This window comes from Amia ocellicauda, chromosome 8 (genome assembly GCF_036373705.1).
Source record: "Amia ocellicauda isolate fAmiCal2 chromosome 8, fAmiCal2.hap1, whole genome shotgun sequence".
NCBI classification, from domain to species: Eukaryota; Metazoa; Chordata; class Actinopteri; order Amiiformes; family Amiidae; genus Amia; species Amia ocellicauda.
Window position 1 is genome coordinate 33,313,598 of NC_089857.1, and position 25,059 is coordinate 33,338,656.

The 25,059-nt window shown below is 36.8% G+C and overlaps 1 protein-coding gene across 2 annotated transcripts in view; it reads left to right on the forward strand.

Annotated features, from left to right (window-relative positions):
* Positions 1–9,344: 9,344 nt before the first annotated feature.
* Positions 9,345–25,059, forward strand: part of LOC136754892 (guanine nucleotide-binding protein G(q) subunit alpha) — a 40,888-nt gene continuing 25,173 nt past the window's right edge. Inside the window, exons 1-2 of one of the 2 annotated variants that reach the window (XM_066711107.1) lie at positions 9,345–9,999; positions 20,950–21,134. In XM_066711107.1, coding sequence (XP_066567204.1) covers positions 9,864–9,999; positions 20,950–21,134 — 321 coding nt within the window. In that variant the 5' untranslated portion in view covers positions 9,345–9,863. Of the gene's footprint in view, positions 10,000–19,868; positions 20,090–20,949; positions 21,135–25,059 lie in introns of those variants that run through there. The other variant, XM_066711108.1, reaches the window with a different exon arrangement.

Here is a 25,059-nt window from a genome sequence, read left to right on the forward strand (position 1 = left end):
AACACCCTTGAATTTTCTAAATATTACTAATTATTACTTGTGGATGTCCTTATGTTATTTACAAAACAAAAATTATCTGAACATACCATTTCACAAGATTTCCTAGGTATATTTCCATAAGTAAAGTATTTCTACTTTCTTACTTACATATCCCATGATTTGTTGTATGTATATGTATTTGAAACAATGCCAGCTCTGACTCAAGTCAATAGTGGAGAGCTTGAATTTCTAGGAATTTTGCTATTGCTATTGCTACTTACAGTGGGTTGAATAGAATTTATTGTAGTCATGCAGAAGGGCAGGAGGGAAAACTGGAATATGTTGCTTATCATGCAAGAATATTAGCTTCAGAAAGAAAGAGTAAAAATGACAGCTAACCCGAAATGGACCACTTTAATAAAGGAGTCACAATATACACTCACCTAAAGGATTATTAGGAACACCTGTTCAATTTCTCATTAATGCAATTATCTAACCAACCAATCACATGGCAGTTGCTTCAATGCATTTAGGGGTGTTGTCCTGGTCAAGACAATCTCCTGAACTCCAAACTGAATGTCTGAATGGGAAAGAAAGGTGATTTAAGCAATTTTGAGCGTGGCATGGTTGTTGGTGCCAGACGGGCCGGTCTGAGTATTTCACAATCTGCTCAGTTACTGGGATTTTCACGCACAACCATTTCTAGGGTTTACAAAGAATAGTGTGAAAAGGGAAAAACATCCAGTATGCGGCAGTCCTGTGGGCGAAAATGCCTTGTTGATGCTAGAGGTCAGAGGAGAATGGGCCGACTGATTTAAGCTGATAGAAGAGCAACTTTGACTGAAATAACCACTCGTTACAACCGAGGTATGCAGCAAAGCATTTGTGAAGCCACAACACGTACAACCTTGAGGCGGATGGGCTACAACAGCAGAAGACCCCACCGGGTACCACTCATCTCCACTACAAATAGGAAAAAGAGGCTACAATTTGCACAAGCTCACCAAAATTGGACAGTTGAAGACTGGAAAAATGTTGCCTGGTCTGATGAGTCTCGATTTCTGTTGAGACATTCAGATGGTAGAGTCAGAATTTGGCGTAAACAGAATGAGAACATGGATCCATCATGCCTTGTTACCACTGTGCAGGCTGGTGGTGGTGGTGTAATGGTGTGGGGGATGTTTTCTTGGCACACTTTAGGCCCCTTAGTGCCAATTGGGCATCGTTTAAATGCCACGGCCTACCTGAGCATTGTTTCTGACCATGTCCATCCCTTTATGACCACCATGTACCCATCCTCTGATGGCTACTTCCAGCAGGATAAAGCACCATGTCACAAAGGTCGAATCATTTCAAATTGGTTTCTTGAACATGACAATGAGTTCACTGTACTAAACTGGCCCCCACAGTCACCAGATCTCAACCCAATAGAGCATCTTTGGGATGTGGTGGAACGGGAGCTTCGTGCCCTGGATGTGCATCCCACAAATCTCCATCAACTGCAAGATGCTATCCTATCAATATGGGCCAACATTTCTAAAGAATGGTTTCAGCACCTTGTTGAATCAATGCCACGTAGAATTAAGGCAGTTCTGAAGGCGAAAGGGGGTCAAACACAGTATTAGTATGGTGTTCCTAATAATCCTTTAGGTGAGTGTATAGAATATGTAGAAAAATTGTTTTCTAAAATCCACTACAAGTTTGATGAATGCGTTTATAAATACGTTGTTTTTTTAACAATTAAATACTAAACAGCATATTAAATATATATATATATATATATATATATATATATATATATATATATATATACAGTGAGGGAATAAAGTATTTGATCCCCTGCTGATTTTGTATGTTTGCCCACTGACAAAGAAATGATCAGTCTATAATTTTAATGGTAGGTGTATTTTAACAGTGAGAGACAGAATAACAACAAAAAAATCCAGAAAAACGCATTTCAAAAAAGTTATATATTGATTTGCATGTTAATGAGGGAAATAAGTATTTGATCCCCTATCAATCAGCAAGATTTCTGGCTCCCAGGTGTCTTTTATACAGGTAACGAGCTGAGATTAGGAGCAATCTCTTAAAGGGACTGCTCCTAATCTCAGCTCGTTACCTGTATAAAAGACACCTGTCCACAGAAGCAATCAATCAGATTCCAAACTCTCCACCATGGCCAAAACCAAAGAGCTGTCCAAGGATGTCAGGGACAAGATTGTAGACCTACACAAGGCTGGAATGGGCTACAAGACCATCGCCAAGCAGCTTGGTGAGAAGGTGACAACAGTTGGTGCGATTATTCACAAATGGAAGAAACACAAAATAACTGTCAATCTCCCTCGGTCTGGGGCTCCATGCAAGATCTCACCTCGTGGAGTTTCAATGATCATGAGAACGGTGAGGAATCAGCCCAGAACTACACAGGAGGATCTTGTTAATGATCTCAAGGCAGCTGGGACCATAGTCACCAAGAAAACAATTGGTAACACACTATGCCGTGAAGGACTGAAATCCTGCAGCGCCCGCAAGGTCCCCCTGCTCAAGAAAGCACATGTACCGGCCCGTCTGAAGTTTGCCAATGAACATCTGAATGATTCAGAGGAGAACTGGGTGAAAGTGTTGTGGTCAGATGAGACCAAAATCGAGCTCTTTGGCATCAACTCAACTCGCCATGTTTGGAGGAGGAGGAATGACCCCAAGAACACCATCCCCACCGTCAAACATGGAGGTGGAAACATTATGCTTTGGGGGTGTTTTTCTGCTAAGGGGACAGGACAACTGCACCGCATCAAAGGGACGATGGATGGGGCCATGTACCATCAAATCTTGGGTCAGAACCTCCTTCCCTCAGCCAGGGCATTGAAAATGGGTCATGGATGGGTATTCCAGCATGACAATGACCCAAAACACACAGCCAAGGCAACAAAGGAGTGGCTCAAGAAGAAGCACATTAAGGTCCGGGAGTGGCCTAGCCAGTCTCCAGACCTTAATCCCATAGAAAATCTGTGGAGGGAGCTGAAGGTTCGAGTTGCCAAACATCAGCATCGAAACCTTAATGACTTGGAGAGGATCTGCAAAGAGGAGTGGGACAAAATCCCTCCTGAGATGTGTGCAAACCTGGTGGCCAACTACAAGAAACGTCTGACCTCTGTGATTGCCAACAAGGGTTTTGCCACCAAGTACTAAGTCGAAGGGGTCAAATACTTATTTCCCTCATTAACATGCAAATCAATTTATAACTTTTTTGAAATGCGTTTTTCTGGATTTGTTTTTGTTATTCTGTCTCTCACTGTTAAAATACACCTACCATTAAAATTATAGACTGATCATTTCTTTGTCAGTGGGCAAACGAACAAAATCAGCAGGCGATCAAATACTTTTTTCCCCCACTGTATATATATTCTGTTATAGTCATATGCCTTTGTATGCTTTGCACATTCTTAAATGTGTTATCTGAGGATATAATCACATGTTTTTGTATGTTATATATACCATGGGGATAAGATTTGTAAGCTGTGAATAAAAAAGAACAAAAAGTTAGTTTGGCAGTCTTGTAAGAGGGGCTGCCAGCCTGTATGCACTGTGGGTGATACTTTCCATATTACAACTTCTTCAATGCCTGCTGTGACACCATGTGCCCAAAAGGTTGTGCTCATTATTGTGTTGTTTATATTTGGCAGGCCAGTGTTTTGTATGTTATTGTACTGCTTATTAAACCATTTAAATAATATTGCACCGTTATTTTATTTTCTGTTGGCTCATCTTGTATGAAGTTGTGCAAGCTGTTTACTTTGTTGACATTTTTCTTCTGTTTTATAATTCTTGGAAGGATGAGCTGTGCTTGTTCCTGGTTTAACTACCCCTTGTAATTTCTTTAATCAGTATACAGGATCATATAAACAATAAAGTGTCAGACACTACTGATAAACGTGTCAAATTATAATGGTGTGTATTCCAGGGAATACAGGTGTTCAGAAAAAAGACAAGATCAAAGCTTAGCTGCTTTTTTAATGCAACATAAAGAATGCAAATACAACAGATAAGAAATACACAAAGTGTTCTTCATACATTGTTTCCTCTTGGAGCTAAATAAATGTGGTCCATAACACTCTAATCCCTAATGTTGTTTTCAGCCATCTGTATCCTTTAGTACTTAGTCTAGGCATCTTTGTCATCATCACCAAAGAGCTGCAGCTTTCTTCACTACAGGTTCTTGAAGAGTTGTCTTTATTGTTTACGTTGATATGGTAACATTTGGATTTCTGAATAATCAGTATATCTGGACTTTTAGATAGTTTCCTCTCTTGTTTGCACAGAGAATGTATTTTCAGAATCTGACTATTAAGGTCTGCTTTAAATCATGTGACAGAAATGGCATTTTCTTGCAGTTTCTTTCTCGGAATACCTTAATTTATTAAAATCAATCAATGATCGTGTATCCATAATTATCCTTATTTCACTCCTTCCTTGGAACTGTGGTACCCCACTCATTTTAAACTTATCTGTAGTGCCACAAAGACATGGTAACGTTAATACTGTTGATTGGTTTTAGTATTTTACATTTCAATTAAATAAAAACATTCAAAATTTTAATACTTATGATAAAAAAAAAAAAAATCAATTCCTAAAATCACTTACAATTTTTAAAATCTTAATGTGAATAATACAAACTAAACTAAACAAGTGCTTAAAACAATAAAACAAACTTGTGATTAAAGCAAAACTGCAAACCAACAAAAAGGTCAAATACATTGAAAATAACTGTAAATGCATCAGATAAAGCAAAAAACAAATAAAACCATAAAATAAAAACAAAACCAAAACAATCTGATGCATTTAAAATTAAAAACCAAACGGCCAATGTATTTGACAAAATAATAGAACAGAACAACCAAAAAAACAAAAAACAAAACAAGTGCCTTTAAAATCAACTCAATCTTTTAAAACAATCATTCATTAAAAAAGGTTAAAAGATCTTGGACTCGGGCTCCAGCAGGGGGAGATGGCCGTCCCCGGAGGTGGGTCCCATCACGGGATCCTGAGCTCCCCCAGATCTTGTATTTGCCAGTTCTTAAAGGCTTCCTCCTTGCCCCTCTGGTGGACCTCCAGATTGACATAATCCCTGACTAGTACCATGCCCCTCCGCGCGATGACGATTGGGTCCAGCTCCTGCTTGTTGAATAGACATATGTTCCGTCCCTCACACAGGGCCTGTTTCACTGCGCAGACGACACGCCACCAGCACCTAAGGGTTGTTGATAAAGGCTGGCTGGACCATAAAGGATCTGCTGGGCGGTCGCCTGCACAGGAGCGGCAAACCTGTGGAGGAACAGAGAAAACAGGAGCCAGACCCTGCAGGCGGAGGGGTAATCCCTAAAGATATGAGCCTCCGTCTCCTTCCCCAGGCAACCCTTGTAGGGGCAGATGTCATAAGGGGCTAGGCCCCTTCTGTGCATGAACACTCAGGTGGGGAGACACCAACTCACAGCCATCCAGGAGACATCTTTCTGCATATTTGTGAGGCAAACGTGCGTAGCGTTAGCCCAGATAAACCGGCAGGTTTCGGGAGGGAAATCTTCTATCCGGCTGGTCTCCTGGGTAGATCTCATCTGGCTACAGATGGTCTTATAATCCCAGGAGGCCAGCACAACTTTATGGAGGCCTACTTCGAGCGCAAAGGCTCGGAGCGCCCTGTAGAATGGCCGGGGATCCCACGAGTGCAGCCTGGTGTTATCCATGGCGCAGAGGCCGAATGGTCTCAGGCTGCTGGCGAAATAAAAGCGGTTCATAAAACTCACTTTCTTGCCAGCAGCCTGGATGTTCTTGACCACATATCCCAGCCCCTGCGCCTTTATAAGCCGCACAACGTCCGGGACCCCCCTGTCTCCATCCAGGGTACCCTTCACCTGCACTCTTTTCAGCCTCTCCATTTTGCTCCCCCAGACAAACCGAAATATAATTCTGGTCACTAGTTTTGCGATGACCTTGTCTGGGGGGAAGATCATTCCTAAGTAGACATGGTAACATTAAGGCGTAAGAATACTGTTTTATTGTATATAGTATTTTACATTTACATATAAAAACAATTCAAATTTTTAATACTTATGATTAAAAACTTTTAAAATCAATTCTTAAAATCACTTAAAATTTTTAAAATCTTTGTGATTTTAACGAAAAACAAAATAATTAACTTCAAATAAACATGTGCACAAAACAACAAAACAAACGTGATTAAAGCAAAACTGCTCACCAACATAAAAGTCAAATACATTGAAAATAACTGAAAATGCATTGGACAAAATAAAGAAACAATTAAAAAGGTAAAAATAAAAAACAAACAAAAAAGGTCCAATGCATTTAAAATTAAATCCAAAACGGACAATGTATTTGACAAAAGAATATAACAAAACTAAACCAAAAAAACCCTAAACAATTAGTGATTTAAAAACAACTAAATCTTTAAAAACAGTTAAGATTCATTTTAAAATCGTTTTAAAAACAATCATCCATAAAATAATTAAAAGATCTTGGACTCGGGCTCCAGCAGGGGGAACTGACCGTCCCCGGAGGTGGGTCCCATCATGGGATCCTGAGCTCCCCCAGATCTTGTATGTGCCAGTTCTTATAGGCTTCCTCCTTAAGGCGTAAGAATGTTTTCAGAAGATACATTTTTAAAGGTACAATATCAATCAACTTGCATGGATTGCAATATGGCAATGACCTGAAATACACAGACAACTCACTTGTGGCTAAATTAATTGTGGGATGAGCTTCACAGCACACTGAAAAAGAACAGACACTGCAAATATGCTCTGGGAGATGCTTAAAGGGGAACTAGCATAGTCCCTAAAATTAGAGGTTTATATGTACTCATGTGTTAGTAGGAGTGCATAAGTAAAGTACATTTGATTTGTCGGTTCTATTCTATACTTTTAGTAGCTTTTTAAACATAATAATACAACCTCCATCCCAATCACGGCTATTGTAAATAACCCAAAGGAGAGTTCTTCTTTTTAACACTTACCTGATAGCACAAAATACTACATGTGCAATGATGAGATGTGTCTTCCCACAGCAGCATGGGTAATTACATTCAGTAGTAGTGTGACTTCATAGCTCCATGTAAAATTGAGTCTTTTAACACTGCAAAACTCATCTTCTTTATTTGTTTGCCATTATTAATTTGATAAAGTTGTGGTTTATCACCAGTTAATTATTTTAAAATTATAATTTTAAATGCAAAATGTAACCTAATATTCATAATTATCCCTATAATCTACACACTTTATGCATAATGGCTGTAAGTCTGCACTGTATGTTTTAGGCCTTGTTTTTAGGTCATATGACTATACTGTATATTGCTGTAATTTGTAATTTGCATGAATTGTACTTTATTATGTAAATAATAGTGGATTGTGTGACAAATAAATATCTGCTAAATAAATAAATAGGACTAACTAAATATAGGTGAGGTCTCTCTTGAATGGTCGATGGCAGGAATAAGAACAGTTGATCAGTGTTATCTGCGCCACTTCCCCTTGTATGACTGAAATGACACAAATACAGCAAAACACCACTGAAGTGTGTGACAATATCAACACAATATATTCAGGTTTGATAAATCTTTGATGTAATATTATTGCAAATCTCGGTGTCTGATGTATTTAAGGTTACCAGTACATTAATATGTGTATTTACAGTTTATTCTTGTAGGCCTTTGTACTAGAGCAAGTGTGTATAGGATTCAAGATCAATGTTATATAAGATAAAGATAAGAAATTGCGATTATAAACATCTTGGTGATGCCTTGATCCAGCAGTGGACCAATGTAGGCTGCATATATTGTATATTTTTGTATACTTAAAAATATACACTGATCAGCCATAACATTATGACCACCTGCCTAATATTGTGTAGGTCCCCCTTTTGCCGTCAAAACAGCCCTGACCCGTCGAGGCATGGACTCCACTAGACCTCTGAAGGTGTGCTGTGGTATCTGGCACCAAGACGTTACCAGCAGATCCTTTAAGTCCTGTAAGTTGCGAGGTGGGGCCTCCATGGATCGGACTTGTTTGTCCAGTACATCCCACAGATGCTTGATTGGATTGAGATCTGGGGAATTTGGAGGCCAAGTCCTTGAACTCGTGATTCAACAGACCAGGCCACTTTCCTCCATTGCTCTGTGGTCCAGTTCTGATGCTCACGTGCCCATTGTAGGCGCTTTTGGCAGTGGACAGGGGTCAGCATGGGCACCCTGACTGGTCTGCGGCTACGCAGCCCCATACACAACGAACTGCGATGCACTGTGTGTTCTGACACAGATCCTTACACTTGCCCATTTTTCCTGCTTCAACACTTCAACTTTGAGGACAAAATGTTCACTTGCTGCCTAATATATCCCACCCACTGACAGGTGCCATGATAACGAGATTATCAGTGTTATTCACTTCACCTGTCAGTGGTCATAATGTTATGGCTGATCGGTGTATATACATACATACATATATAAGCTTAAAGTGTGGGCTACTTAGCCCCCAAACTTTTTTTTTTTTTTTTCCTGGAACAAAAAAATTATATTCATTATTAGTATTACAACTAAAACTTATAATAAAAATAATAAGTGAGAACAAACCATACATTACCATAAGTTGTCAATTGCTTTAAGGGGAATGTTAATATATTTCTTAATTTTTAATAATAATAATAATAATAATAATAATAATAATAATAATAATGTTTAACGTAGCGTTATTTTCTTTGACTTGGTCAATGCTTATTATTTTTCGCGTTTTGCTTTTAAAATATAAGAAAGACAGCTGTATTACTTTTTGCTGAATTGTGCTTTTTCATCCACAGGCTAGCTGTGTGTGCGTGTTGTTTCCTTCAGTCTGTCAGATTCTCCCCTCCCCGCTTCCCAACGTCACTTTGCTGGGAGTGGATGGTGTGTATAATAAAGTTACAGGCGCGGAATAGAGGAAAGGGGGAAAGAGAATATCTGCTGTCAGTTACATTTGATGCAAACTCTTTGAACACGACACTTCTCTATGGACATTTCCTGGACTGTTACTATATTACTTGTTTTGCGAGTCATGTACCTGGGGTCCTGATCCGTTTTTTTCCTTGGGGTTTCATCTGGAGAGATGTGTATTCCCGTCCAGTAGTGGAGTGGAGCGGACTGGAGTGAAAGTCCGCCATATTCTGCTTTTACCACGCCCGGGAACCCAGCAATTGAAAAAAGGCTGTGTGTGTGTGTGTGTGTGTGTGTGTGTGTGTGTGTGTGTATATATATATATATATGAATATATAATATATTTGTATATATATATATATATATATATATATTAGATCCACATAAACAGAAGGAAAATATATATTAATTTATAATACTGTATCAATAAAATAATACCAAAAATAAGATTTAAGAAACCAACTGTCAAGAATGAAAACCCTTAACAAGATTAGGTAGAGAAAGTCTGCTAAAAGGATCTGTTGCTCAAAGTGAGCAGGAAAAGCAGATTAGCCCTATTAGGATTTTAATAGGGTTCCGGGGGTGGGGGGTCTTCGAGTCACTGTTTCGCTTAAGACGGAGCTGCGGATCGCCAGCAAGAAATCAGCCGGGGGGAGGAGGGCAAGTGTTAGGGAAAAAAACTAAAACCCTTGGATATTTTTGGTTTAATTTTTGTTAGTTTGTTGTCCCATTAATCGTGAATATGTCTGTGTTTTGCCGTCGACTGGACTGAGATTGATCTGCTTGAACACTGCACAGGGTCTGGATGTTTGTTTTTTGTGTTTTGTTTGGTTTCTATTGAACACATTGATACAATTAAAAGGCACTAGAGTGAAGAGGATATATATATATATATATATATACATACAGAAGAATGACTCTGGAGTCCATCATGGCGTGCTGCCTTAGCGAGGAGGCGAAGGAAGCGAGGCGGATCAACGACGAGATCGAGAGGCAGCTGCGCCGGGACAAGAGAGACGCTCGCCGGGAGCTCAAGCTGCTTCTGCTCGGTAAGAGTCTGCGGCGGACAACCGTCATTTTAACCAAAGCGACGGGACAGACAGTCATTTCCACGCTGTGTGTGGGAGACGTGGTCGCAATCCGCGTCTGTTATTCAAACAAACCTGCGGTGCATGCAAATAAGGTGGTTTCAAGGAAATAATCAGATGTAGCGATTCTTTTCCAGGCAATTATTCCATTGTAGTTGTATTTATTTGCAACATTTGTGTCTATATGAATCTTGATCTTTTATAATGTTACAACTTATCAGATAGTTTCCGCCCTTATTCAGAACAGGCCAAAGTCTGGGTGTTATATTGATGGTTAATATTAGGCTGGGCAACTCTTTGCTGGCCAATTATTAACTATTAATGTATAAAGCAGTGTAATAATATATACATTGAAACGGTAGGCTAATACATTGCATTGGGGCTTGCATCCTCCGTTCTAGTGTCAAGTCTGGTATTTTTTACACAAGATATATGCTCAATTTAATTCAGAAACCAGTTAAACTAAAAACAAAGCAGGATGGGTGACTTGAAATGTTTGATTTTCAATACTATATTTTGAAACTTATTAAGTAGCCTAGAAAAAATACGAGAAGAATACATTATGTGGCGCTACTTGTTGGGCATGTTAACCATAAATCCAATAAATCAGTTGATAACGTTGCTTATTCCTTGATGGAAGTGTATGATTTGCATATTATGTATTAGTATTCCTCCCAATAGAAGCACTGGCATTACTGTCTTTATCAATAGTTTTGATTTGAAGCCTTTGGTGTAGTGTTAATATTTCGGAAGTATCTTCTCTATACAACATATATTTCCAGTGATGTGTAGCAACACCCTTTGATAAGACCCCCACAGTCTGTTGTACACTGTGTACGAGCTCGCCAAAGAAGTCAATTTCATTACATTAAAATGGTTTTTATTTTACAATTGTATATGTGTGTGTACAATATTGAATGGATGGCAATGCCTGCTAAACTGGTTTATGCTATGTCTTTTGTTCTTGAAAGTGTTGAATCCAGTTTGGAGCTTCCTAAGAGAATAATGCAACAGACACAAAATCATGGACCTGAATGAAGAAAATCGTTTATGAAGTACAGTTTTTTGGTCACACTTTGATTGTTTGCTAAAAATATTACAGATGTGATGACCCCAAAACAGACAAATAGGGGTTCTGAAAGTGTGAGATGAATTAATTTGATGTAGGTAAATGGAGAAGGAGCGACATTCAAATATGTAGTCATTCATTTGTGAATTAGTGAGCCACATCTATGGTAATGATATGTTTTGATATGTTTGTATGTATGTGTGTTTGAAGGACCCATTCATTCAAAAGTTAGTCATCTTATTACCTGCATAGTTGGATTTGGTGTTTGCAGGCTTCTCAACATAACTTCAGTCATTAGTGATATTTCTAAAATTAACGTGATTTATCAACTTTTTACCACTTAAGATGTGTGTAAACCCACAAAGAACAGGAGTCCCACTCTTGGGAGAGCGGTATATTTGCTTTCCTATGGGAGTGTTAATGTTTTGAAGACCTACTGTCTCAGCAAGGCAGTGCCCCTCGTAAATCTAATATATATATATATATATATATAGGAAACTACTTGTACAGTATTCATTTTAAGAATATAAGAAGTTAGTGCCTTTGTGTACTAGTAATCCATTATGATTAACATGCCCTTTTCTCATTGGACTCAGCTGTGCATCTCTGATTATACATTTCATTATTTGTCAGAAACTCTGCAACTTAACCATGTGACTTCTGTTTTAATGAAATGGTGAAGGCTTATACCTAGTATGAAAGTGTTCACTATAACAGAGCATGTTCTGCAGTTTGTCAGTGTTGTGTTGTTAATGGAATTATTCATTTGGCCCAAGGGCACATACAGTAAGAGGATCTTGGTTTCAGAAAGTTTGGCAATTTGTGTGACAGTTGCTTGATCTTAGATCAGCAAAAGTGATAAGCTGGCTCTTATCAATAATAGACATAATTTAAAACATATATATGCAGTGTTCTTTTTATTGAAAAAATGTAAAGAGATTTTCATATTCAGCCTGCATGCTTATCAAGCTGGATGTGTGCTGGGATATTTCCATAACGTTGCCAGGCCACACTCCCCTATACTCTTCTGTGTGTTTGTGTTATGCCCAAAATGCTTGTGCTGTTTTATTGTGACTAAATACTCCTTCAAAATCAGCAATGCGCAAGATAATGTTTAGGCCTTATGCCATCACTGAGATGTATGGAAGAGTTATAGAGTTATTTGTAAATTATCCAAAATTAAAGATGGCTCCTATCATTGAACACTATAGCAGTGGTGAAAATGATGTGAATAGATTTTCAATATAGGACGACAGTATATGTTGAAGATGCTGACTGAGGGTTGTCTTTGTCTGGAAATATCATGCAAGTCTGCAAATTGCCAAAGACTATTTCAATCTTGTTTGTTTACCTGCAATTTTGAAATATATTTATAATGTAAAGTGTTTATAGATAGCAGGTTTGCTGGTTGCTGGGCGTGGGTGTGGGCATGAGGCGGTGGCTCAAATTTGAGCTGGGTCTTACCGCACTAGCTTAAAATGTGCCAAATCAGTTGTGATGCTCCATTTTCTTAAGTTTGAATGGTTATCATTTCTCTTTTTCAGCAACCCAGTTATTACCTTAACTGTAAACTAGACTTTCATGAGGATACATAAGATTGGGAAGCAACGTCTGAAAATCTGGGTTACCTGAACATGGGAGTATCCATCCTTAGCATATTCTGCATTTATATTGAATAATTAATTTTTCATATATGCGTAATGTGAGCATGTGAATATTAATGTAGAGAGACATTTATTTGACAACTTGTTGTTGTTGTTGTTGTGTACTCTGCAATTTGACCCCCCTTTGTCTATCAATGCATTATACTTGCACTCTTTTTCTGAAAAAATCATGCATTTGTGTTGCAAATCTTAACTAGTTTCCTGAAGGTATGTCTTTTAAAACACTTAGAACACCTTACATTTCTAACATTCAAGTTTTCCTATTTGGTTTAGCATTTTACTAAAAAGCATTGCAACTAGAGCAGTGGGATTCCCTTTGTATTGTTTTCAATTAAATAGGCCTACCCTAGACTTCTGTTCTGACATTCATCAACAAATAGTAAAATGGCAACAAAAGTGTTTTTGTGTCCTAATCCAGGGAATGTATTCATACTTGGCAGCATTGTAATATACTTCTGCATTGTTGATATCCCTAATGAAAATGACACAGAATTGCAGCATGTAAGATGACACTATGTCTTTCGCATTACAAACAAGCAAAATATTCGTAATTCAAATAAGTGTTTTCATGAACTAGTAACCTATTCTCAATAGTAATGTGAATGCTGGGAAGAAATTCAAAATACAGGAGGTTTTCTAATCTTTGTTTACACAGCATGAAAGCCCAGGCGAAAAGTAAAGGTCACGTGAAAGCTGTTTCAGTTTCTGGACAGCAAGTCAAGCAGTACTTCGTGTTCCCGGACTCCCATAGGTTGTAGAATCTTAAGAATGAATACAAAGGGTTCTTCAGAACTAAATTAAGGTGTTCAGGACTTTTTTTTTTTAAGAACAAAACATTTCAAAACTACAACCGTTTGTGCTGGCAGTGTTTTTTTGGGCTTAGCAAGACCCAGAGTCTGAGCTGACAAAAACATTCAAGAATTCACAACTTCCATATCCAAGTCAGAAAAACATACAAACATGTCTTCGTTCAAGTTCATGTATGATTCTGCCTTTTTCTTTAAATAACATTTATTACACTATGGATTAGCCTTTGTTTTTCACCTACAGGATGGGTTTCTTCAGTACTGTGGCATTGTACTTATGTTTTGTAAGTCGCCTTGGATAAGGCCGTCTGCCAATAAATAAATAATAATAATAATAATTGTGCTCTGGACAGTACGAGCTATACAATTATTTTGATTTAGCTGAATTACAGCCCATCCTAATGTAAAATTAACAGTAAAGAGAAGTGGCATGTGTTGTCTTCCAGGTAGTACTTTGTCTAACATTCATGTTCACTTAACTTACTTCAAATCAGTAGTTATGGATGTTCCCATCATTATCCTTTTAATAGTATATCTGACAAAGTGCTTCTGTCAGGCCCTACATCCTTTACTGCACTTCATTGTTCTCTCCTTTGTAGGCGTTAAGTGTACCCTATTTTTAAATCAGAAATACCACTATTGAAACAGCCAGCAGTTGGCTTGCTTAGCCACTCAGACTGCAAATAGAAGTGACAGTCTTGTCAGAAATGGCACTGCAAACAACAAGGACTTCACAGGTTAGAGCAGTTATGGACTTCATTCTGTCTGGTAACATGCACATAAACAATTATGGCATCAAGTAGTATAGTGTCACACTATACCATCTTTTCACTGCATTTTTCACTCTATAAAATCCATGTATAATATAATTCACAAATACTATAATGGGACAGCAACCAGCTTTTTGCATAATTCAAATTAAGAAAGCTTTTGAAGATTTAATTTATTAAAGTTTGAGAAATGTCTCATTTTTAAGCACCTTAAGTTAGTGTTAGAAGAGAATCCTGTGAGTTTCTGATGCTTGATGAGAATAGTCTCACTGTCATTTGAGGGTATTATTTGAGATATAATATGGTGGTTGCATTAATTAATTATCAGTGTTGATTTGATGTGAAGAACAAATCCACTCCATAATCTGAAATAAATGAAATGGTGTGGATTTCATAATTTCACTGAGTGTGCAGTAGTGTTTTAACTAAAATCAACCAAAACAATGGTCACCAAGACAACACCAAATAGAAATAGGATGTTACTTTGTACTTGTTATCGGAACAGTATGCATTTTTTGAAAATGGATCTTTCTTGTCCAACATAGTATACATTTAGACTAAACCAAATTTAAGAGAAAATAAGTTAATAACATTGAGTTAAACCACTCAATTATTGTGCATTTTCACAGTGCAGCCATGGGTTTCTCTGCCTAAAATTATACACTAGAGTCTGCACTCTTAACTTCCCTTCAGGTGTATGCTGTACCTTACCATTATTTATTTAAATTATTCTCCAGAAATTACAAATTTGAAGAATAAATAACCGCTTTCACTGAATTTATGTAAAATGTAATCAGGGTGGGTAAGGTTTCTCAAACTGCAAGTAATTCTCTGAAAAGGATGTTTTCCTTCAGAAGGTGGATGTAAAAGCACTATTAGTTAAATGAGATCAGTGGGTTGATATTAAATGCATTTTTATTAATATGGTATTTTGGTTCAGTTGCTAATACTCCTCCAGTGACATGGTAGTAACCTTTTGCACAGCTTTAACTGAACGTAGGCCACAGTTGTTTATCAATAAAGGAGTGGCCACTTAAGACGGTGTTTATATTAAATATAAAATTAAATTAAATTAAACTCACAGGTCTTCATTTTGAAGGCTGCAACACTTAGTCAGATTATAAACTCATTCACCACTAAAAAGCAAATATGTGTCATTGGCTGAAATATGTTAAAAGGTGAAGAAACCATCCATAATTTAAACATGTCCTCTCTACACAAATTGTATGTTGAGCTTGGGTTACAAATGCAGACATGTGAATTAATGCTGTATTGCAACTTTCACACTTTTTAAGATCACATGTTTATGGTACCAAAAAGTAAATGATCAGACATCAAATGTTTTCTTTTTAAATGTTGTATAAGAGACCTAGAGTTCCTAAAGTAACCAAATTGTTAGAGAAACCTCTAAATAGATAGTTTTGCTATATAGGCTATAATCTGTGCCATAGAAGTGATTTCTTAGGGATTGTTTCAGAACAAATCTAATGGAAGGTTGCCTTAAGATTAGATAACCATGTATGCCACACAGATACTAGAAGACATTGCCTACCTTGTAAAACCATTTAGCAGTTCATTACAGATTAATGAATTAATTAAAAGACTAATTAAAATGTCTTGTTGTGAGGATCTGTTCATAGATTCAGTGGGTGGGAGCCATCCTACTGTTAAACTGAGGAGATTACCATGTCATTCACTGTTAGCTGCACTTAAGGCAATGTAATACAAGCCCATTGTAGCGCAGAATGCAATGTATGCCATAAGGATTGAATTATGTTACCCATCTGCCAGTTTCTTAACTGCAGTCTTTAGCTCTTTCAGACTGTCATGGTCAGGGTGGCATTACTGAACGTCACTGTCATAGGAAACCGATATAATTACTCGCAGAGGCATAGTACAAGGGGTTACTTTTCTCTAACATTGTTATACAGCACTGCAGTTACATGGCCAGCTGTATTACATGCTTGATTTTGCTGTCTACTACATGGACTAATTTAAAATAGCCTGTGTAAGTTGTAAAGTAGAAAATTGACATAAAAAAACAGGGTGTTAATCAGTAAGTTTTAAATGTGACTTAAAATTATTACTACTACTTTTACCACTTTAAATATTGTGGCTACAATTATATGTATTTTTACTTGTATTTGTATATTAGACATGTGAGGGGAATAAAGCCTGAAAAATGTTGGAGGAAGTAATAAATATGCTTTTAATTGAATGCAGTTATTATAGCTAGCCCACCCATTTCCTTCGGTGCTATTCTCTGCTATTCTTTATTTGAAATCGATCAAGGTTTTTTCCCTAAAAAGTGTGGGATGTGATACAACCTTTATAATTCAATAAAAATAGTATTGTGCATAGGGAAAAAATTATAATTCTTTGCTTGATTGGCTTGGGGTTTATAGTGAAGTTCAGGTTCTTATCAGAGTAACTACGATCATTAAATATCCACACTTTTGTGTGTGTGTCCTGTATTCTTCTGTACAAATAGTTGTAAATCAGGTATACATGTTCACTGATGTTACAAGCGACAACATTTTTTTATTTAACTGATGCAACCAAAATGTGTGAGTAACTGGACATATGCACTGATGCAGTGCAGTGATTTTTTTTACAGCATATGAGAGGAACACTGTCATTCTGTACATTGAATTTAGGGAGAGAGAAATTACAGTTCTAGATATGGTACAGCTTCAAAGAATTTTTGAAAAGCCCTACATTGTAGCATGTAGTACTGTTGCATAAAACAATAGTCCTTTCTGTATAGTAAATTGTGGATTTTAAGTGCATTGAACATGGTTATTGATGTCATTCAGTGCACAATGCCAGAGTATTTGTATATGATTAAATTTAACCACAATTGTTTCCCCAAGGTATTGTTTTTTCACTGGGGGTTCACTCTGTAGAATCTGGTAATTACAAAAGTAAATAAGGAATAAGGGAATAAGGAAACGGTCATTTCAATGGTATACGAGCTTTCAGTTCATTCTTGTGGATTAATTTACTCTCAGTTTTGCATTTAAATGAGGAACATTAGAATGTATGATACTGAAATCAGTATGGATGTGTGTAAATACTTAGGGCCCCAGTTACTTTTAATTTCTGTTTTTTGAAAACTTCAACCACACGGCTTGTTATCAATCTAGTATTTCTGGGAAGTTAGGTTGAAAATGATCATTAAGGAAATTATGGTGTAGGTCATCATTAAGCTTTTGAACATTGAAAGGTTTAGAAAAAACATAAATGTGCCTTAAGGTTTTGTATCACATATAAAGAATGGTTTTCTCAAACAACCTTATCCTGTGAAACAAATGGGAATTTAGGCTACCTGTGGAGGGAAAGTTGCTGAAAATCCATTGGCTCAAAGCCTTTCTAATGACATTTGGGCAGGGTAAAAATAGACTAACATTGAGAACTTCTCAAAGTTTTATTTATTTAAAATTATTTCAGTATTGGTATCCTACATCAAGAGATCTACAGTTTTATAGATGTCATATGAATGTACATGTTTTTTTGGTAAGGGTGTTTTAAATTATTATAATGATACATTACACATTCTGCTCAGCATGTTCAATACCATGTACTATTCAGTCATTTTCTTGTTTGTTTGTTATGTAATATGTTCTTTAGAAAGTTATAAAAAGTTTTAAAGGCCCAGAAATAGTCCATCTGATTGTTATACTGCTTGTCCAAATCCTCCCAAATGTCAAGGGTTAATTTTTGTACTCCCAACTCTGCTTTCTTTCGGTCTCTTTTGGTGTAACAGATTTCTTGACCTTGGTTTGCAGATGTGTGGTATAAAACCAATTAAATAAATTGGAATGACTGAAAAGACATTTCTGGGTGTACACACAACTGGTACACTTGTAAGTGTACAGAACAATTTCTGAAATTGCTGTTCTCCAAACATTGCTCCATCCTCCATTCTGTAGGATTGTAGTATAAAGTGAGATTTTGATACTTTCAAATGTCACTGTAACGAAAAAAAATAAGATCCACACATGTTTATAATCCCTCAGCTCGAAGGATAGTTGGTTATTCCTCATTATTTTTTAAAGTTGAACATGGTGCTACACATGATTATAAACTCTAAGTTGAATTTAGGGTGATTTTAATGTATCTATTTTTCAGGTCACTTTTTCACTATAGGCTCACCTAAAGCCTGAAGGGATTTATTAAAGTCAACTACTGAAGATCACTTGTTGAGTTTCCTTGATATGACCACTCAACAGTTCAATACTCGTTTTATCCAACTGATTCAACCAGAATACCAGAATGGGGTTTATAAATAAAAACGGCAAAATAAATTCAGGCATTTGTGAACAATTGGCTGTAAATTGTTTCTGTTTTGTTTTGTTCTGTTAGCCAAACACTAACCTGCCAAATTCTAAACAGTTTTTAAAAAAGTTACCAAAAAAAAAAAAAAAAAACCCGTAGTCCACTCATATGTATCAAACTGGAAATGTAGAGGTCAGGTTTGAATGAATGAGAATGAATTTCATCAGATTACCTAGTTACAGCTGGGACTGTGGATCAAAGCCGCAGCTTGATATCTGTGTTTAACACATGGTCACAAATTAGATCTCACATCAGTGCCAGTCATGTGGATTCTGCTTTTAGGTTCTCAGTCTGCTGTTGGTAGGTGTCAACTGACGAAATGCATGGTAAATGAGACATTTACTTTCTGACCACAGAAGGCTAAAGAACTGAAAAAGTGGTTAGATTTGTGAAACTGATTTTATTAGAGTGTAGGGAAGATGATTCAGGGGCTTCATACATCTCTTACAGAACTGAATTTATGGTGTCCCTTTGGAGATTAAGAATTGCTTTCATAATTTAACTCTAGTTCCATTGCATTTAAGGTTCTGTGAACCGGTAAATTGTATACTGGACTGGCTAATGCTCGGCAAGTTTTTCTGTTGAGGTGGATTTTTGTGTGTGCGTGTGTTCATTTGAATTGAGATTTGGTTGCAATACTTTCAAGAGATGTATTTGGTGGAAGTCCTAATTATTACTTTGTTTTATATAACAAATTATGAAAGAAGAGAACAGCTCTCTGAAATTAACCTTCTGCACAATAAAGCTTAAACACTCAGTCCATATCACACCTCCCTAGTATGTGTTACTTCACATCCCTCCTCCCCCCAGTCACTGTCTCTGCAGAAGCTCCTTGGCTTGGCTCCTTCCCTGTAAGGATGGAGGGATTCAACGGTCTGAACCCAGTTGCCAGACCGGTGGTCCCTCAGTCAAGCGAGTAAAACCAAACATCATTACACTTAATCACTCACAACAGTTCACGATAGGGGTGGTAAACTACTGAATGGATGTAGTGACAAAACACAGTATGCTGTATTGTACAGTGTTTGGGTCCTACATTTCTGTCAATTTCTGGTAACTTCTTTTTTTATTTGTTTCTGTCAGTCTAGAACTGCCAAAATTGAACTTGTTTTTATAAACCTTAGACTTGGCTTTTAAATGTAAAAATAAAATGGGAATTTAATTGAGTTTTCCTAAATACTGGTAGTCATGGAGACAATATTCCGGGTTACTTACAGGACGAGGGAATCAAAACTGCAGCATCTGGCAAGTATGACGAAGCATTTGGCAATTTTAAATACACTCTGGGACTGGCTCTGGCTTTACTGCTACAGTTCTTCTCTGTATTTCAGTAATGCCTTTCGGGCCAACTCCAAATGAGAGCAAATATCGTGTAGCAGTTTAAAGGGAACATTAAACAAAAAGGTAGGCTTTAAGGCTGATTTCTCTTCCAAAAACAGTGCTGAGTCAAAAGCCACATTAATTCAGCAATTGGCAATCCCAAACAGCAATCATAATTGGTTTCTCAGTTAATCTGAAGTAATTAATAACAATTTTCAATGTGGGAACCTTTTGCAGCTCTTCGTTGATTGTTTTTATGCCACACTGTTAAGAGCACAACTCACTAGTGCAAGCCTTAAACAAGTTCCGCATCTTATTCTGTATGTAATAGGCATATGTAATAATGGGAGAAGCATCCTATTCTAAAACGCAAGGATCACTTTTGTTATGAATCTGTTTTTGGCACACTGAATAAAGTTAAAATAATTCAAAATAGCACAGAGAATCATTTTGAGATTCCTTAATTTCACTTCCAAAGTGAAAGTAAAACGTTCTCGGTTAATTTCCTATTTTTAATTATATCAACAAAGAAATGTCTTCAGGGCAATTCTGCTTCATTGTTTTAAGGAAATAAGCCTACTTATTATTTGAACTGGATACTGCATACTTGTAATTTAAATTATTGTTCATTTATACATCTGTGTATAGACAGTCTAATCAAATGAGGTATTTTAACCATTTTAAGTTGGCCTTGTTTCATCTGTATTGTGCCAGTTTAAATCCTACACTGTAGAAAAAAATAAGAATAAATATTTGATATGAACACATACAGTACCTACCTCACAATCACTGTTTTATATATTTGTATTGCTTTTTGAGAGGATATATTTGTACCTTAAGCTGGCTCTGACCAGCGATGCGGTGCCTGTTACAGTGTACACGTCATTATGCTTATATTCATGTACGAAATCGTGTTTTTAATATATTTTGTTTATTCCTTCCAGGTACGGGAGAAAGTGGCAAAAGCACATTTATCAAACAGATGCGAATCATCCATGGTTCAGGGTACTCTGATGAGGACAAACGAGGCTTCACAAAACTGGTGTATCAAAATATCTTCACAGCCATGCAGTCTATGATCAGAGCGATGGATACGCTTAAAATCCCATACAAGTATGAACACAACAAGGTGAGCCTTTAAAATGTATTTGTGCTAGTCTTCTCTTTGCTGCTGAAGAACACCCACCAGCTTTTTTTACACACATATATTGTACTGTACAGCAGGGTGGTTAAGAAAGTAAAATTGTATTCTCATGTGCCAAAATAGCTTTTAGCTTCTTCACAGCTTTAGTGAAAATGTAAACTCTTGTGGTAAAAAAGTGTTTAATCTGCACTGTTTTTTTTCCCCCTAACATACTTTTAAGATCTTAGATGGGTCTGGGTTATTTAGGAAAAGTGCCATTCTGATTTTTATTTGAATTGAATTATAAAACAAAATCCCTGCCAATGAATAGGCCTATACTTCTAAGTTTTTCTTTGGTTTTGTTTATTCCTTTATATAGTACAGGGGAGCTTCATGATTTGCAGGATTTCAGATTCCAAATTAAATGTAAAAAAAACTTGTTCTTTTTAAGGAAAGTGCAGCTTGATAGCCAAAACACATGGCCAGAATTACACACACCACATTTTATCAGCAATGCTTTTACAGTTAGATTAATTTTTACTTCATAGTTCTTTACGGTTATCTTTCACGCAGAGGCTGAAGCTTTCATATGATCTACCTCTTGAAATGAACAATACAGAATGAAACATTCACACTATTTATAGTCCAGTATCCAGGTTTTGAATAGTTTATTTTAGCTGTTAATGTTTAGCTGTTCTTGTTCTTTCTGTTACTGCTGTTTCTTTATTTAACCCCTTTGCTTAGGGGGGCATGTCATCCCCCTGCTCTTAATGATTTTTAGTGAATTATAATCATGCAACTGTTTAACTTTGTTCTTGTTCTAGTAACCCCCATATATTAGTAGATTTTATTAACACTATAGCTTATTTATACTCACACACAATACGTTAACCATGTCCCACTATGAAACTGGTTAAAAAATATTAATGTATTCTGTGATTTTAACATGGCAAGTAGATATTTTGTTTTTAGATCTGTACACTTTCTCTCACACAGACATGGGTCAGATAAGAAAATCTAACCAACATTTTCAGCCAATTGAACAAAAATGTGCTTCTCATTTTCTGCTATAACTGCTAAAATATTTGAATATTGGTTTTATTTGTTTTTGTCCCATGTTGTGGCCTTGGATTCTTGCCTGTTAAAAACTGCTATGTGTTTGATCTGATCAGCTCACTTTAAATGTGATTTAGCCAGTTTGTCTTTACTCTTCAGTAATCCGGTGCACTAAAGGATATTTCAAAGGTTAATTGTCATTGCGTACTTTCCAGCATCCCTGCTCACATGTTTACCAGCTGCAGGTTTAATTATGAGCTCATACACTGCTTCCATTAACGAAAGGTCATCAAGGAAAAGTTTCACCTTGTTCTTTGTTTGCAGCTTCACATTGACACTTTCTCTACTCTTCTGCACATGCAGAATCATTTTAGCATTGTAATAAATTCAGTAGTAAAAACCGATGTGTCATTTATCTGTTTCCTGTTAGCATGGCTTTTAGTTTTGTCACTGTAAGTACACTGGCAAGTGATAACACATCGCTTATCACACTCAACAGACAATGGTAGTATAGTGAAGGTGGTATATGTGTTCAAAGTTTTTACTGATTTGCTCTCATCAGACTTAGTTTTGTCTTCCTGAGCAATCTTGAGGGTGATTCAGGAAAATGAAAATGGCAGACCCTGAAGACAAGAATGTGAAGATGTACCATTTGCAAATATCCATGCAGGTCTTTGTAATCAACAAGCATGCACTTAAAAAAGTAACCTTTTTTTGCATCCATTAATGCAATATTACAGAGCTTCAGATACACGTGTAATGCCATCCCATCTCACTTTAAATGCTCCAAATCAAAGTCTAGGGCCCTTGTACATGCTCGGAGAAATGCAAAATGGGATGTGTACAGTTGGATGCAGGCATGCACTTGAAAGCTTTCTATCGGTCTTTGGCCTTGAAGAAGGCAGTCATGAATAGCAGTCAAGACCTATGATGCTCATTATTCATAATCCCTCCTCCTTTCTGTGGTATCTTGTCTTAGGCTCTGGTTTAGAAGTAGTAACGCACTGTGACATCGCTCTCCTCTCAGCCGACTCTTGTTCAGGGCCCTTAATAACAATCCCTTTTTGATTCCTTTTGTTGGCTGCAATTATATCAGTAACAGCATCTCAATAAATCAATGCATTTGAGACTGAAAGCCTGAGGGAGGAGAGGTAATGGCATTTGAAAGACAATGGCTCTGTTCAGTAAAATAGTGGGCTTTTCTGTTTATTCAGCAACCACAACAAAAAAGAAAGTTTTCTTTCAGCTCGTAATTATCTATTTCATTGTTTATATAAAAATGATTTTCTGGCTTCTCCTGCTCTAGTCTCATCTGTTGCTCTTTGGATTTGCATCAATATTTGGAAGAGATAAAAACTTTCCAACTCTGCCACTTTACTAAATGTTCCCTTTATATCAGCAACCATGTTAATTCACTTGTACTGTAGTAATTGTTAAACTGCTTTTACACTGGTGACAAATCAGATAACGGATTAAATGCACCTTGAAACAATTATTTTAGAGTTATAAGACTAGGCTAAATGTTACATTAAGTTTTGTAATTGTGTGTGTTTGTGTATATGGCAAGGAGAAGCTGTAGATTTGAAGCAAGTGGAAACCTCTTGGGGAGGCCTTCATCCAGCAGTGGAACAAAATGGGCTGATGGTGATGGCGATATATAATACATACACATTGCATTCTAGGTCTCTTCTCATATCAGAATGAACTTTCATTTGTTCTTGAGAAAGAATCTGGTATTGTTTTATTTATTATTATTCATCAGACCAAACCATGCTATTATGTCAGTTTTGTTTATGAAAGTTTTGGCATACTGAATTAATTTTATTGTTTATGGTCCTCCTTTTCTTGTGCTGAATATTGCCCCTTGGCCTGTGTCCAGTTATACACTGTCCATCCAGAAATTGTGGTGCTGTCTTCAAATGAACTGATCTTCCAGATGTATGTTCTTGGCGTTAGTTAGCTGCTCTGTATACTCAGTGTGTTTTTATATCAACATCTACTCATGATCAACATAACCATGTTGATTTTCAAACAGCTTGTACCTGTCATGGTCAAAGCAGAAGTTGATAAAATCATAATACAACCTATTTAAAATAAATATTTCCAGTAAAATTAAGTTGGCACAAATGCAAGAAACCTCTTCATTAAGTGGTAATGGGGAAAATATAAATATATGATTTCCTGCACTTTGCAGATATTGACCATGATTTTGTTCAAACATTTTCAATTCTAGGTTTCAGAAGTAGGTAGGCCTAACTGTTGCTTATGAGCTACAGTTCCAAAGTGTTTTTTCCAAAGGCTAAAATGCAATAATGTTAGTATTTATAAGGTACAGTTTAGTAACTTGAGATCTAGTGCCAAGATGGATGCCGAAGTTAAATGTTTTGTTATTTTTCCTGTATTTCTCCTGTATCTCAGCAAATTGAGAAATAAAATGCAGGATTAGAGCCAACAGAAGCTGCTAATCAGTTTCAGACTGATGAGAGAGCTCACACCTTAAAGTACAGTACACTTCACAATCCTTACAGTGAAAATGAAAATACCCATTCAAGTACCATGGATGCAATTATTCAAGCAGGTCCTCTGCTGTTTGCCAGTTTTGTATTTCAGAAATATTTTTTACACCGCAAGAGCAGCAAAACCACCACCACTATCGGCAACCTAATCTTAAGAACCATAGAATAACATTGTAGATTAATCTTGGCCCACCTCCTTAATGGAGGGTGATGTATGACTCCTATAACTGATCATTTACACCTTTCATTTATTGTTTATGATTTTCAATTGCTGAAGAGGATCTTGCCCACATTCCTCAAACGCAGTGGAGGAATGAATTAATGAAAATAACTGTTCCTGACTGCTTTTTCACTAGTTT